The sequence below is a fragment of the Lissotriton helveticus genome, chromosome 1_1, assembly GCF_964261635.1.
Source record: "Lissotriton helveticus chromosome 1_1, aLisHel1.1, whole genome shotgun sequence".
NCBI classification, from domain to species: domain Eukaryota; kingdom Metazoa; phylum Chordata; class Amphibia; order Caudata; family Salamandridae; genus Lissotriton; species Lissotriton helveticus.
The window spans coordinates 1,786,097,031-1,786,113,283 of NC_136057.1; the positions used below are offsets into that span (position 1 = coordinate 1,786,097,031).

A 16,253-nucleotide genomic window follows, 5' to 3' on the forward strand; every position below is an offset into this window, starting at 1 on the left:
CGTCGGTGGTATCACCAAAGAACATTTCTACAGCTGTGTTTCCAAACCCAGAAAGATCTCGCGTAGACCTTAGCTGCGTGTCAATAGTGCGTATGCAAGAGGAAGTCGTGTGCGGTCTACTTGTGCCACGAGGTACTCCACCCACTAATGGACAGCAGAGCCTCGCATCTCATCCCTGCATTGTGTGGTGGCTCGCGCGGGCAGCTTTACAGCCTGTCAGTTAGCTGGAGAGATGTGGCCCACATTGGTCCTCTTGTCTGAGTCGTTGTTCATGTGTGCCACCTGATTTAGAAACTATGTATGGGAGGCAAGAGTCCAGAACAGGTAAACGGGGGTGGGTGTTTGGGAGGGGGGGGGGGGGAGAGGGAGAGTGCATCTAAGGGAGCGACTCCGTGAAGGGCGATCGGTAAGACAGTGTGACAGGTCTGTACGTCGCTGCGTCAGTAGGTGGATGTCTATCCGGTCCGCCTGGTATTGTATCGGACTTGTGGTGTGGGCAATGGGCAGGTTCCTGGGCAGCTGGGGAGGTGGCAGTCCCACACAGTTCTGGGATCGCAACACATCTTGCGCTCTGGACGTGTGAATGTCGCTGGGGGGGGGGAGCACTAACTGCGCATCTGGCGCGCCCTCTCCTATGGCGTCCGTGTCGTGTTACTTATGGCGGTCCCTATATGTATCCCCTGGTCGCGCCTTCCGTCTGGAGGGATCTCACGAAACCGTCCCAGAGTTGCGCAATTGGAAACTGCCGCAGGCCCGCTACCTCCTCCCGATGTAAAGCCACGCTCTCTGCTCTAGCCCAATTGATGAAGGAAGCATACCAGTATTTAGGGACAGGTGGCTCCCTCTTTTTCCAGTGTTTGGTGATTAACCTCTTGGCTGTGATGAGGCCCAGATCCCAGAACCTCGCGTGCATTTTGTTGTGTGTGTCTCCTATATAATCCTAGTATGCAGGCCTCCCAAGTGTGTGGTAGCCCCGGGCCAGCGCTGCGCGTTAGGAGAGATGTCACTGCCCCCCAATATGTGTCCAGAAAGGGGCAAGTCCAGAGCATGTGCAAAATATCCGCACCCGCTAGGTCGCACCTGGGACAGGCAGTGGTGTTGATCGTGAAATATTTGTTGATCCTATCCGGTGACAAGTACGCCTGGTGTAGTATATAAAATTGGATGGTGCGGAATCGGGCATTGCGCGGGATGTTCATAGGGCAGGCAAGGATCATGGTCCACTCCTTATCCGTCCATTCCCTCCCTCGGTGGTGCGCCCACTTATCCCGTATCGGCTGTGTGGACCGCTGTGTGTCTAGGAGAAGGGCCTGTGCCAGCCAGTGGATGATGTGGGTACCATTACCCATCACATGTAGGTACTGCATTACATGGTGCATCTGTGGCTCCACCCGAACATCTCCCCAGGAGTCTGTGTACGTCCTCAATATGGACGCATGGGTCAGGAACTGCCCTGCCGGCAGACCCGTGCCCTCTGCCAGCTCCTCGAATGGAAGCATAGCCCAGTCTGCGTAAACGTCGCCCACTGTCTCCACTCCAGCAGCCGTCCAGCACTCTAGAATGCGCGCTGTCACTGTTCCGCCTCTCCTGGGTGTACCCAGCAGAGGAATCGCTGGGGCATATGGTTTGACTTCCCGGGTCAGTTTCAAACTGCGGAGGAAACATTTGCGGGCCACAGTTACATGCAGAGGCAGCGGGCGTGGTCCCTTATTCAGGGGATGGAACAGTGTGTATATCTGTGTGTGTGTCCACACGTACGTAGAGTTGGCTGTATCATCTAAGTGCGTGCCACTCAGCCAGTGTGTCACCCATTGCAGCTGTGCTGCCAAATAATACAGCTCCATATGTGGAACTGCCAGCCCACCCTCCGTTGCTGGGGAGTATAGTTTTGTCAGGGCCACTCGGGGGCGTCCTGTATTCCAGATCAGGCTGCGGACCATTGATTCCAGGTCTCGGAAGAATTTTGCGGGGACGTAGATCGGAATGTTGGCAAAGTGATAGAGCAGTCTGGGCAATGCTATAATTTTAGTTAAAGCAATCCTGCTCGGAACATTGAGTGGCAATGTCTTCCAGAACGCCATCTGGGCTCGTAAAGAGGACGTGGCGCGGCCTAGGTTACCCTCCAGTATGTTCTCCACGTCTCTATAAATGTGCACTCCTAGATATTTAAAGGAGGTGGGATACCAGGTTAGCCTGGCACCCCCAAGGCTCACGTCGCACTCCTGCGTATCTTGGCAGAATGCGTACACTCCGGACTTTGCCCAATTGACCTTGAGCCCCGATACTGTTTCGAACGTCTGGAAAATATCCGACAGTTCGTCTGGCACTGCTGTGAGGTCACGCACATATAGTAGCAAGTCGTCCGCGTACAGAGAAACTACATGTGTACCATCAGCCAATGGGATTCCCCATCCCGCCCCCCGTGCTCACAGCAGTGCTGCCAGGGGTTCAATAACCAGCGAAAAGAGCAATGGCGACAGTGGGCAACCCTGTCGGGTGCCTCTGCGCACCCGTACCGCCTCTGAGAGTAACCTGCCCGTTCGCACTCTGACACTAGGCCTCTGATAGATTAGCTCCACCATCTCATTGAACGCGTCTCCCAGACCAAATCTGTCCAGCACCGCCCCCAGATAGGGCCACTCCACCGAGTCGAAGGCCTTCTCGAGGTATAGGACCAGACAGCCCGATCTCGGCCAGTCGACACGGCTGCTTCTTGTATACGGAAGAGTCGGCGGATATTGCGCGAGGTACTCCGCGCCGGCACAAAACCATTTTGGTCAGCATGAACCAAGGCTGGGACCTCTATAGCTAGGCGTCGGGCCAGCAAGGAGGTGAAGATTTTGCAGTCGGTGTTCAACATAGCCAAAGGCCTGTAGGAGCCCATGTTCGTTCCGTCCCTGCCTGGCTTCAGAAGGGATACCAAGTTGGCCTCATTTAGCGTGTTCGGAAGCGTCGAGTCACCTACCGCAGCATTGTACAATTTAAGCAGTTCCGGGATCAGTGTATCCGAACAGGTTTTAAAAAATTCGGCAGGCAGGCCATCTGGTCCTGGTGATTTGCCGTTGGATAGTGCGAAGATAGCCTCACGCATCTCCTCCTGTGTGAAGGGCGCCCCCAAGTCTCCCCGCTGCGCTTCTGTAAGGGATGGCAATGGGATGTTCTCTAGGTAGTCCGCTATGGTTGCTGACGAAACCCTCAGCTGCGACCTATACAGGGCGTGGTAATGTTGCACAAAGGCCTGGTGAATTTTGCTCTGAGTGTGTACTACTTCCCCCATGGTCGTCCGGATGGCAGATACCGGCTCAGTACGGCTCTCCTGTCTGACTAGCCAGGCTAGCAGTCTCCCAGGTTTGTCGCCGTGTTGGTGTGTGTGTGTGTGTGTGTGCCGAGTGCGCCGCATAGTTAACGTGACGCAATCGTTCCAGTAGCGCCACATGTTCCGCACGGGCCTCACCCAGCTCGTCATCTGTCCCCTCTACCGCCTCCTGTTCCCGGCAGAGCAAGTCAGTCTCTACCCGGCGCAAGTCGGTCTCTAGTTGTTTCTGTATACCGCCCTGTGTGCCCAAGCAGTGTCCCCGCACCGCAACCTTGAAGGCGTCCCACTCGATTTGCGGGGAAGACGCCGTGCCCGAGTTGTCAATAAAATAACCTGCCACGCAGGCCTGCAGGGAGTCTCGGAAGGGGGCGTCCAGTAGTAGGGCCGGCTGTAAGCGCCATGTGGGGATGGGCGGGTGTGGGCGCTCCCAAGCTATGCGCAGCGTGTGTGGGTTGTGGTCTGAGTGCGTTCGGCCAAGGTATTGTGTGTCCGTTATGTGTGGCAATAGTTCCGATGACACCATATATCTGTCTAGGCGGACATGTAACGAGTGTGCCCCTGAGTAGTAGGAGTATACTTTAGTGTTAGGGTTATGTGTGCGCCATGCATCCCTCCGGTCCCACTGCGTCGCCCACTGGGTGAGCGCCTTTATGGCCCCCAGAGACGTGGCATCGGGCCTAGGCGGGGCCGATCGGTCCAGTACGGGCTCCAGCACCGTATTGTAATCTCCTCCCAGAACCCAGGGGACTCCGTGCCAGGAGTGCCAGCTTCTCAGAGACGCGTGCCAGGAAGCCCCCCTGCTCCGTATTCGGAGAGTATATGGACACTAGTACTATAGGTAGCCCATCCATTCGGCCTCTCACCAACACATATCTGCCCTCTGGGTCAGTTTGCACGTCAGTCATCGCAAAGGGGGTACCAGGCTTCACCCATATTAGCGCTCCCCGGGCGAACGAGGAGTATTCAGTAGCATACAGTTGCCCCCTCCACCTGCGTCGCAGCGCGACCACCTCTGCTTTGCTCAAGTGCGTTTCCTGCAGGAGTGCAATCTGTACCTGGTGTCTTTTCAAGTATGAGTGTATTTGAAAACGGCGTGTCGGTGTGTGCATACCCCTAATATTCCAGGTACATATGTTGGTAGCTGTCATCCTATACCAGTAGTTTCCCCTCCCCTGCCCCCACAAGTTACTGTCCAGCATCCATCCATTGTATCTCTATTTCCAACTCGCCCGCGGCCACCGCTCCCACCACACACATGAAATTTCAGGAAGAGATTAAAAAAGGGGGGGGGGGGGAACTTGTGGCAGCAAAACCCAACTGTGGGGAAACTCCCCTAAAATACCAAAAGGGCAGTAGCGAAACGGGCCACCGTCCATTCTCTCTAAAGGAGAGGGACAACTGTTCAATTCTAGGGGGATCGTGTGCTAATCACTGTCCTGACGGTCCAGATAGGCAAGTTATAAGGAAGATCAGAGCCCTTCCCTGGGCCATATGGGCTAGTGTACATGTAGCCAAAGTCAGTGCGCCAGAACTTGGCGCCGTTCGCCCCATGGGGGGTCCACCCTCTCGGCCATTCTTTATAGCAGGTGCACGAATGTCAGTTGACTCACCGTCAACTCAGTGTGAGTGAGTCATATGATGTGAGGGGTTGCTGCGCCCCCCGACCAATCAGGGAGGCTGGGGAGGTAGTATCACAGTCCCGGGGGGTGAGAAGGGGGAAATACAGCAATATCGCTCTCTTACCTTCTCAAGGGCCACGGGTCTGGGAGAAGTACTCACTGTGTGCAGGTCAATCCCTCCGCTATCTGGGCCATGAGAGCCATGCCGGCATACGGCCAGCGTGTAGCATGTCCCTCTTTCCTTTCAGCCACTACCCCATCCTCGTCGGCGCGACAGGGCCCTCGATCTGTGTGTGGCATTACCATCAGTGGAGCATGTCCGCTGTCTGTGGCGTGACTTCCGGGAGTTCCACAGATACCTGGGAGTCCGGTATCCCATAAATGGCTTCGTCATCGCTAGGGAGCATCCGTTGGCCAGTGTCCATGGCGACTTCCGATCCAGGCGAATTGCTCAATTGAGAGATTCTTCGGAGCGCGTCCTGTTGTTCCTCAAGCATTTGATCTGCTGGTGGGGAGTGGCGCGATGCCCCCTCCGGGCGTCGAATCTGCTGGCCTCTGTTCCCACGACGGCGTCGCGGCCCGCGTGCTCGCGGCCTTTTCTCGTTTCCCCGCACCTGCCTTGGCGCCGTGTCCGTGCCACTGTCCAGCCATTCACCGACCTCCTCTGGGGTGTTAAAGAAATAGGTCTTATCCCGCGCCACCACTCTTAGTTTGGCAGGGAAGAGGAGGGAATATTTCAAGCCTGCTTCTCTGAGTCTCCGCTTAGCCTCCAAGAAGTCGTGTCTTTGGCGTTACACTTGGACAGTATAATCCGGGAAAAACATTATAGTGGCATTGTCTATACGTACTTCACCAAGGCGTCTGGTTTCCCGCAGCACCGTGTCTCTGTCCCTATAGTTTAGGATCCTGAAAAGGAGCGGCCTTGGATTCGTGCCTGTGGTGTGGGGCCTCGTTGGGACCCTATGCGCCCTCTCCACCACGAAGTGTGGCGAAAGTGTGTCCGCAGGTAGTAGTTCCCTGAGCCAGTCCTTCACACATTGTGCGGGTCTGTTCCCTTCCCATTTTTCCGGGACCCCTACAAGTCTAATGTTATTGCGTCTCGCCCTTCCTTCTGCATCCTCAGCCCGATCCTCCAAGAAGTCCACTCTGTTAAGTAGATCCTGCACCAGTTTGTCCGTCTGGGTGACTTTTGGTTCAAGGTCTTTCACCACTCCTTCCAGTGTTTTGGTCCGGTCTGTTAGTTTCCTATGGTCGTCTCGCAGGTGGGTGAGGTCAATCGCGACGCTGTCTATTTTCGACTCCAGGGACGTTCTGGTCTGTTGAAGCGACTGTTCCATGCGCTCCATTGCTGCGAGCACGCTATCCAACCTCGCTGCCACTTGGTCGGCGGCCATCTTGTTCTGCGACTTGCCTGTTCTTCCTTTCGGTGGGGCTCCCCCTGTCCCAGTGCGCGTCCTCACTCTGTCGGACATGTGCAGAGCCGCCCTGTCGGTATCCTATTTGGTGCGGGACAGGGGTAATCCCGCGGCTGTTCCGGTCATCAGGCAGCGCCTTTCAAGCGGGCTGTCGGCGCCCCACGTGCCTCCTCCACCAGGCCGTCGTGCGGGTCAAATCAGCGGTCGCCTACGGTGGTGCGCCGGCCGTGGGTCTCCAGCCTGGATCTCGTCTTTCTCCACCTCGGGTCCGGCCTCGTCGTCTCGCTCTCAATGCTGGTCTGGGCCACGTGCAGACTCCCCACCTTTGTGTCAGTGTGGGTGCCGGATTGTGACAGGTGTGGTCCGAGGTCGCTCGCACGTGGCCAAGCACCCGGGCCCTCCTTCTCGCCCCGTTAGTACTCCTCTGCGGTCGGGTGGCAGTGCTCCCTGCCGTAGATAGGAAGGGCTTGCTGAATGTAGTGATTCGGGCCCCTCGTGGAGGGACCGGTCGGCCCGTCAGCAGCCGCCGCTCAGCAGTTAACGTGTGTGGCCGGGCTGCGGTTGCAGTCAGAGGGGGAAGGGCCCGCCGTGCACAGGCGGCACCAACAGCCACCCGGCACCTGGTCTCGGGGTATGTCCCGGGTGCTCAGTCAGTCGTTCCCCGGGGCACTGCCTCCTCTATTATGGGCGATGAAGGGCCAGGCGGGCCCACTTCACAGTCCGGGCCCCCGGCCGTGCAAGGGCTCCCTGAGGGCGGCGGCGGTCTCCGTGCAGGTCGCACGTTGCAGGATGGATGCTGCAGGCTGGGGCCCGTGCGCCCGTCCCGGATCCCTTTTCTCCGCGCCCCCTCCGCCTGACTGGAAAGACGTCGTTGTCACGGGGGGCCACTGAGAGGGCCGCCGCAGGCCGCGCCGGAGCTCCGGTTGCTAGTCCGGGGTCTCGGCCCCTCCAAGCGTGTCCCCCTCAGCCAAGCAGGGGCGCCTCACCCCCAGGCCCTCAGCGGCGCAGCGGCCGGAGGATCGTTGCAGGGCGTCCGCCGCGCCCCCAGATCAGGCCCCCAGCAGGCGTCCAGCAGCGTGTCGGACAGTGCACCCAGCAGCTAGGGTTCCCCTGCCCCTCGGCAGCAGTCTCCGGGGGGTCCGCCCCCGCCCGGGTGAAGATCGTGGTGTGAGGCCTGCGTAGTAGGCCCAAGCCGCAGCCTCACGTAGTCACCCCGCCGGCCCGGGTGCCTCCGGCTCCACTAGTGGGCCTCAGGAAAGGCCGGTGTCGGCCGCTCTGGGTCTCCGTTTTTTTAAAAATTGTCCCCAGTGCCGAGGATTGCCCAGTGAAGGTCCGCCCAAAGTTTCGGTCGGCTACGGGCAAATGGTACGGAGAATTGGCCCAGGAAAGGGGAGCTCAACACGGAGCTCTACCCTTGCGTGTCCTCCGCCATTGCGTGCTTAGCCAAGCCCCCGTTACAAGGTGTGTGTGTATATATATGTATATATATATATATATATATATATATATATATATATATATATATATATATATATATATATATATATATATATTTGGTCATATGAAGACAGTTATGCTGAGATGTTGTAATACGCTTGCAGCAAATTGTGCACTTGTGGCTTACTGCTAGCTACTCTGATACAAAGCATGGGAATCTATGAAAGTTCCAATACTGGGGCAAGAAAACAAGTTACTTACCTGTAACTTTGGTTCCCCAGTATTGGTAACTTTCATAGATTCCCATGCGCCCACCCTCCTCCCCTCGGAAATTTCAGCATTCAGCAAAAGTGGTTACTGTTAGACAACGGCTACGAAAATCTGAGGCTCTTTCAGGAGGGTTCTATGGGGTGAGGCTAATCTGATTGGTTGTTGCAAAATGTTGGTCTCTTTTACAAAAAGAGGTAGGCTACAAAATGAGATGAGGCCTAGGCCTTACTTTCTCTTTTGTACATACTGCTATGGTATTTTCTATTTACAGAGGCTCCCAGGCTGACGACGGTGAATGATACAAAGCATGGGAATCTATGAAAGTTACCAATACTGGGGAACCAAAGTTACAGGTAAGTAACTTGTTTTCATCCTTTCTAAACAACAGTGCAAGTTGCCCTATAGGATGCTTAATTTTTTTAGTAAAGCAAAATAATAAAAAAAATTCTGAACCAGGTCCTCCTTTCCTCTGTGCCTGTATCACCAAACCTCAAATCATCTAGTACAGTGGGATGGAAAATTTGGCAAATTCTTAGACCCCTGAAACCTCAAGGCCACCGACAGATAATGGAATGACAAACACTCATTATATAAATCCACATATGACCTACTCAATCTCCTCAGAAGGGACTATGGGGAACAAAAAATGTGCTATTTGTGAAGTTGTATCGTTGAATGGGGACTATTTTAGGATGCATGTCGATTTAGAAGATTCTAATTACACATACTCCCTCACACACAAGAATGTTTTTAACATTTTGAAATTATTGCAGGCCCATTCATTGGTGGCAAAAGTATAGCACACAGGTTGCTATGTGGAAGACCTCAAGATGTAAAAATGTCACATGTAGGGAACCATTTTTAACAGCCATGTGCATACAAGCTTTGCGGCCTTATACGCCAGATCGGTGTACTAGGTAGCCGCAGTTCATAGGTTTTGTGGTGCTGTTGGATGTGGCTTTCAGACAGTATGTGCAGTGCTTTGTGTATTCTTATGACCCCTCTCTCATCTACACTTCTCTCTTTCAGGCCAGCTTATACCGAGGTGGATACAGTCGATTTGCTCCGTACTGAAGTGACGTGACCTTCCCCATCACCCGCCACTCCCTCTCCTTCCCTTTGCAGTGGGACAAGCCCGTCACTCCTCCCCCTATTCTGAGGCCTGGCTATTGCAATACTGAAATCTAGGAGCACCTATATAGCAAAAGGACAAGGAGGAACGTACATACAGTCAAACTGGGGACTAAAATGGACATGAAAAAAAACAAAAAAACTCCCAAAAAAAGCGGAAAACCCGAAAAAAATAATTTTTTATACCTCACTGTGTGTTCTAAATAATGTATTTTTTGTTGTTGAAGTTAATTTTGGGGCCTTATACTTTTTTTTGCCTTTTTATTTTCCGTTCCAAAGATTGTGCCGGTTTTTAATTTTTTAACTTTGTGTTTGTTTCGTATTTTTTTTTTTTTTTAACTGTGGTAAAAGATCAGCCTTAGCCAGCTTACCCTGCATGAAGAGTTGTGTGGATAGGTCCATGTATAATGTTGAACATCACACAATATGTTGGTCTCTAACCATGATGAAAGAGGGAGAATCTTTTAAAGAGAGGGTGGCATGGTGTGTGTGTGTGTTGCCAGGAGCATGCGAAGGTGTTAAATGACTGACCAGGCGCAACTCGGAACATTTCAGATGACGGAAAGAGTAAACCGTCATTTAAGCTTTCACTTTTTTTGGAAAGTATATAAATATATATATTTCTGAACGTTTTTGCTGTGGAAAAGGAGGAAACCCGTTACAGATAGTTTTGGGGAATTATTTCATTGTTTTTTATGTAGTGGGTGTTTAAACTTTAAAAGGAAGACACCCACCGCTGGAGCCTGTCTGGAAGAGGGAGATGGGACAAAGCAGAGGTTTTTCCTTGGCTCTGCACCCTCTTCCGGGGGCCTTTGCTGCATTCTCTGTGGTTTTTAAACCACTGCTTATTTTGTTTTTTTACACACTATGCTGGAAATGTCAGCTATCTCCCTCCCGACTTCCACATTGTCTTTAATTTCCTTTGCTCCTTTACAACACTATCCCGTTACAGATTCACACAGAGCGCAGATTAGTAGCTCACCAAAGGCTGGCTGTGCTTGGGTTTTAAGGTTAGCAACCTGAGTTGGTCGTTAGCTTTAAACAATAGGAAACTGTCAGATGTCATGCTGACATGCTTTGAGAATTGAGGGCTCCCAGAACTCAATGAAGTTGAGCCGTCCCTGTTTACTGAAGGTTGCAGTTGGGAGTCACTCTCTTTTTGCGTCTACAGTATAGTAGAGCCAGTCCCAGGAAACTGGTGGCAGCAAATCAAGACACCCCTATTCTTTCCTCTGGCATCTATGTAAAGTAGATGATACACCCTTGAACTGATTTTGATGGAGCATATTTACGGTCCCTCGAAATTAGGGTAATCAGGTGTATACAGGATACCTCATGAAAAAAATATATGGCACATTTGAGAAAAGGAAATACTTAAGCGCCATGGTGCCCTATTTTAAGCGTCACCATCAGTCCATCTTTTCAAATTAGTGTAGCATTTTTCCACTGTACCTGCATAATCCCTTACCTCTCTATAGGGATATTCAGACTCTTGTCCCACATGAACTCTGATCGTGTGCAGCCATAGGTCCCAAATAAACATACAACCATGCGGCAATCTTCCTATTGACTCTCTAGTGGATAAGCCGGAATTTGTGCCCACCAATCTGAACACTACCTGTTATACAGTCATAATACGTTTTTTGTGCTGGTATATATATTTATAGATTAGATGGTACCGCAAATGGTGGTAGTGAGGTGAGATGGCAGTGCTTCTATTCCCCTAGCAATTCCCATGTTGTGTATGCATTGACACACCGGAGGCCTCAGATCTTTTCCGTTTGTCCGGGCTAGTTTAACATTAGATGGTGTTTGCATTCTTGAGGAGATTTAAAGGGACAATGCTTATTTATAAAGCATATAACTGCCATTTCTTTTGTCACTTTACCGCATTGGAATGTTTTTGCTGTGGGGGTAGGAAGGGAGTGCACTTTTTTCCAAGCCAAAGTTTTGATGTAAAGGACCATTTTACATTTTTGTGGCTCTCGTGTAATTTCATATTATTGAGCTTGGAGAGAAGCATGGTAGGCAGGACCGTAGACAGGTGCTCCAAAACTTTACAAAAGTAATGTAGAAAACTTAAAATGATTCTAAAACATAAATTGAACGGAACTCATATATGGTTGGAGGGAGTGGCAGAATGTAGGTCTGACCCACTCTCATTCAGTACACTCTGGTTATTTTCTCTATGCTGTAAGAGCGTCGAAGATGGAACGTTGGGATGGTTGAGTTTGGCACAAATGGAGCGAAACGGTTCAGAGGGGTGGGCAGTTGGGGAAATGTATCATCTTGTGTAATGAGGCAGCGAGGAAGATTTCAGCATCTCCCTAATCAAGGGTGCCCGAGCTGCTGACAGCTGCGCATATATGTTGAAGTGCAATGTCCAGCCTTACATTATATGCAGGGAGACTAGATTAAAAGAAGTGTAAAACGCCAGGACACTAAAGGCATGCCATTTCAGTAGGAAGCCTGGGAGAGTCCAAGAGTACGTTTGTTTTTGCTGACTACGTTATTTCCATGTTACCGTATGCCTTCGATTTTTGTTTTTAGTCTTTTGTAAACTTGAACATTACGTTGTGCACATTTTAAGCATCTATTTTGTTATTAAACTGAAATTAATTTTCGAATTATAAGGGGCAAAAGTAGCCAACCTGATAATGAAATGTGGGAAGGGGTTGCAGAGAGAGACTCCCAGTGATTCACACAAACTCGTGGGATGCTAAATTTAAACTGGGATTTCAGCTGCTAGGGAGCATGGGTATGGGTCAAGAGTTGGAGAGGTCGGAGGCCATAGTTCTCTCTCCCTCAAATAAAACACTACAGGATTTTTTAGAATGCTGTTTAGGGATGGGAATCGCACAAGCACTCGATTTTGTTTTCCTTTCAAGCTAGGATGAACAGGGGTGGGGGGGTGGTAAGTCTTGAAATTGGTGGTTTAGATGGGCATCCTGAATTTTAACCCAATAACTTCTTGAGTATTCGTTTGGGGACAGGATAGTGATGATAGTCAATGTGGTATCTGCTTACCCAGCTTGTAAAGTGGGAGTTTATATTTAATATCTTAAACGCATGTGCGGTCAGATTAATTTCCCTTGGTGAAGCATGCTGCCTCCCCGCCTCCTGCAGCATAAGGCAGCACGTACATACCAAGCAATTCCCAAGTGATTTGTCATGGTGTTTGAGGGGTGTAATTTTAAAATTAAGTCACCGGCCAGGGCAGTGAAATACTGTCCCAGTGTGTGTGAATGATTGGCAGGTTTCTATGTCCTGGGAGGGCATTCCCCTAATGATCCCTCATTCATACCTGTAGATCTATCATTCGCTTTTACCGCAGTCGTAGTTTGCGCATGACAGTCCATCGCAATCATGCGTGTGGTTTGTACATATATATATATATATATAGAGGAAAAGGACGCCAAGTTGGTGTACAGTATGCATTTAGTGCCCTTCATTTTTTCTTGTTCATTTCTCTCAGTGCTGCCTTTCAATCTACACCCATACCCCCATCTTTTTTGCAGCATGCATTGCACTATCATAAATGAAAGCTGCCTGTGTGATGTGTGGGCTGGCTGCAGTGGTCGCTTTCTGCTTAATGTTTCTTACCCAACCTTGCCATTTGGCCATGTCTGTTCTCCTAGCAGAATTAGGGCAGAATTGCTCCGTAATTTTCATTCAAGGCCAGATGTACCCGCTGCAATTTTGTGGGGCCAGTCTAGCGTTTGGGAGGATAAACAAGAGTATAATTTTTTTTTCGGGCCTATAGTTATTATTTTATTTTTTTTAGATAGTTTTTATATGATAGGTCAGCTAAACATAATTTCACTGTTTTGGTAAGTAGGATATTTTCCCTCCCACCATCACATTGAAAACAAACCTGGTCTTCCTCCCATTATCCTCTCTTCCCTATTGGTCGATGCATCTATTTTTTCCTGTAGAGTGTCGTAGCACTCACTGTTAAGATACTGAAGTGAAGTGTTGCATAGAATTGAGTCATTCATCATTGGGTGTAGGGAATAACTCACTAAACCTATGAGAGGAATGTAAATATTAATGTAAATAACAAATGTAAAAGTTACAATTCTGGAAATGAGTGTGAAGTCACATTTCGCATAAGATCTCCCAAGTAGAGCAACAAATGCATTTGATAGTCCCTTCAAATTAGGAGCATTGCTCAGCCTGGGTTCCTGCAGCCCAATAACTAGTTTCGGAAGTTCAGTATGCTTGTCCAGCCTGGGTCACCCACCCCTAGACCCTACACATTCTTGCTGCATTGGTCACTGTGCATTCCCCCTTGTACAATGAATGGGCGTTAAGCGGTGGAATCCAGCTCAAACCCTCTCCCATGTGTACCCCATAAAAATAAATCTGTATTTTTGTCGAGGAAGGTGACATGAAGAATAATCACAACCACTCTACATCCCCATCACCCCTCCCTTTGCAACATGAATGTGTCTCTGAGCTTGGACAATAGTGCCATTTAGAAGGTGCCGAACTGGAAAGCTCCCCATATCCTCTACACAAGGATGTGCGCATGTAGCAGGAGACATTTGAGCATGGAAGCTCTGAATGCATTGCTGTCCAGCTACCCCTCACTATGAGCTGCAGTTGCCAGACTTTACCATAGAGCAGATCTGCAACACTAGCCACCGCTGCTGAAAAAGTGCCCAGTTATCTCCATTCAGAGCCATCCCTCCTAACCAGTAGATTAGTCCAAGATCCCACTGGGATTCTCCAAAACAGCCAACCCCTCCACCCATTCCTACATCCACCTATCCTTCAGCCCAATAGCCACAAATTCCTCATCACTAGATTCATACATCCCTTTCAAACCAGTATCTTCAAAACCCTCGATTTCCCCCTTATCTTTTTCTCCCCTTATATACTAATTTTTCATTGCAATGTCTACTTATCGTTCTACCCTGTAGCCACAAAGCCTTTATCTCTGGAACATGTCCCGTCATCCAGGCAGACACTTATCCTTCATCTTTTAATGCCCCCAATTCTTCCCCCATGTAGCTTTGTTGCCATTCCCTGTTTAACAAGTATCATGTTGTATTGTAGCACTCAGACCGCACAGTATTCACGCTGGGAAAGGGGGTTACTACACAATACCTAGGTTGGTGGACATGTGAGTTGGTTATAAACCTTCAAGCTTTTCTCCCTCTTATGTAATTATCTTTTGTTTTGTACTTCTATTACTATCCTGTGTATAAATTATTGATCATGTTGGCTTTTGTAAACTCTAAGCGTGGGCTGGGGGTGAGGTGGGAGGAGGAAATACAAAACAGGCAGCGGTTTTGTACACCCCTTCCCTCGCAAATGGTAAAAAAAGCACTGTTTTTAAAGAAAATAAAAACTGAATAAACAAACTCGTTGTATCTCTTTCTGGGCACTCGAAATAGCTGTTAGGACTGCATGTTTTCAACTGACAAAGTGCTATTAGTGGGGATTGTGTATTATGTGCACCATCCAAACTAATTCTTTTTGCGCCTGCACAAATTTAAAATATCTAGGATGATGGCAATTTAGGGACCAAGACCAACTTCCAGCATTGTCTGAATGCAAGAAAATGGCCTTGCAAGGAGTCACTGATTTGAATGTATGTGGAGCATATGCTGACATATTGAAGTTAGAAGAAACCTTCTAGATGGTCATTCCCTCCAGCTCTTTTTTCCCCCCCCCCGCAATCTCGCTTCCAGCATCTTGGAGACTGTCGTTGGTTCTTCGTTAATAATCATTGACACTTCTCTGTCCGTTGGCAAGGAAAATGTTAATTTCAAAGAGAAGCATATGTCTGTAGCATGTGTTTTGCCGCATGAATCCTTTTTGGATTCACATGCTGTGCATTCTGACTTCTGGTTGTTTGGTCTGGAATGCGACCTTTTTCCCCCCGTATGTTTTCTAATTTTTGTAACTTTTTTTTTTTACTTTGCCTTGTCCATTTGTCTGTAGGTCCCACCTTGATGACATTGTACGTGATAGCCATCTTTTTTTTTTGTTTTGACGTTTGGTCTGGATGCACTGGCCACGAGCTCTAGGTTGAGAGGGAGAATTTTTTGTTAATTTTTTTTTTTAACTATAAACTTCCAAAACGCCCCAGAGAATAAACATTGACAAACTGCGGATGCCGATTGAATTTACACCAAAAAACACTGAAGTGTTCTTCTCCAGGAGAACGTACGTGGGTAATGACAGTACATGTTGAAGATTGTGAAGTGGCGGTGGAGCATACAGCTTTCAGTTTTTACCCAAAGTGCAACCACAAATTTGCACAGACCGCCTCAAAGTCTTCAACCTCTACCTGCCGAGAGACCATTGATCAGAGGACTGTAGAACCTGCATGGAGTTCCAGCACAAGACCTTACTATTGAGGCAGAAACAGAAGTGGGACCACTATGCCATGGTGCAGATGCAGGAGGCACACCCTACAGAGAAACGCTGGCAACAAGTAGACCCCAGAGGGCACTGAAATGGCACTAGGGGATCTATTAAATGTTGCTGAGTCTGTCATCGAAAGAGCTTAGACCCTTAAAAGGCCCACACACAAGGAGCACACATGGCAGGTAATACATCGCCCAAGCACAGATCTGAAAGCCATGGAGATGAAACACTCAAAGTCTGCCCTGTCATTGAAAGGTGCAGCGGTCGAGGGGAAAAGTCTCATAGGTTCATACAAAAGGCCACCGATGACGGCAAGCCTTCCAACACCAAAAGGTGATTGTCTCGACTCTTCAACCGCCCCACCCCCTAGTCTGTCAACATCGAGCAGAAACTCTAGATGTCCAGAGGTTCAAGACCGAGAGGCAGGCCCTACTTTGAAGAAATTGTAGTCAAAGTGGCTTTGAATCCCTACACTCCTTGCTCTAGCAAAGACCCCCCACAGGCAAAATTTGAGCCTGAACAGGCAGTCCTGCCACTAACCCAAGAGAAGGAGCTGGAGGAGGACATTTACAGATGCAGAGGGTGACGAGCAATACAACACTTGAATATTCGGCGCCGAAAGCTCAATGGATGAGGGGTGGAAAGACCTCAAGATAGACGTCCCAGAGAATGGTGTTGATACTT

At 49.7% G+C, this 16,253-nt stretch overlaps 1 protein-coding gene across 12 annotated transcripts in view; it reads left to right on the top strand.

The window, feature by feature from the left end:
* RBFOX2 (RNA binding fox-1 homolog 2) overlaps positions 1 to 14,557 on the top strand; it is a 686,272-nt gene extending 671,715 nt beyond the window's left edge. For all 12 annotated transcript variants that reach the window (XM_078640431.1, XM_078640440.1, XM_078640444.1 and 9 more), the window contains one exon: positions 9,087 to 14,557. In XM_078640431.1, the coding sequence (XP_078496557.1) occupies positions 9,087 to 9,131 (45 nt within the window). In that variant the 3' untranslated portion in view covers positions 9,132 to 14,557. The remainder of the gene's footprint in view (positions 1 to 9,086) is intronic.
* Positions 14,558 to 16,253: the final 1,696 nt, after the last annotated feature.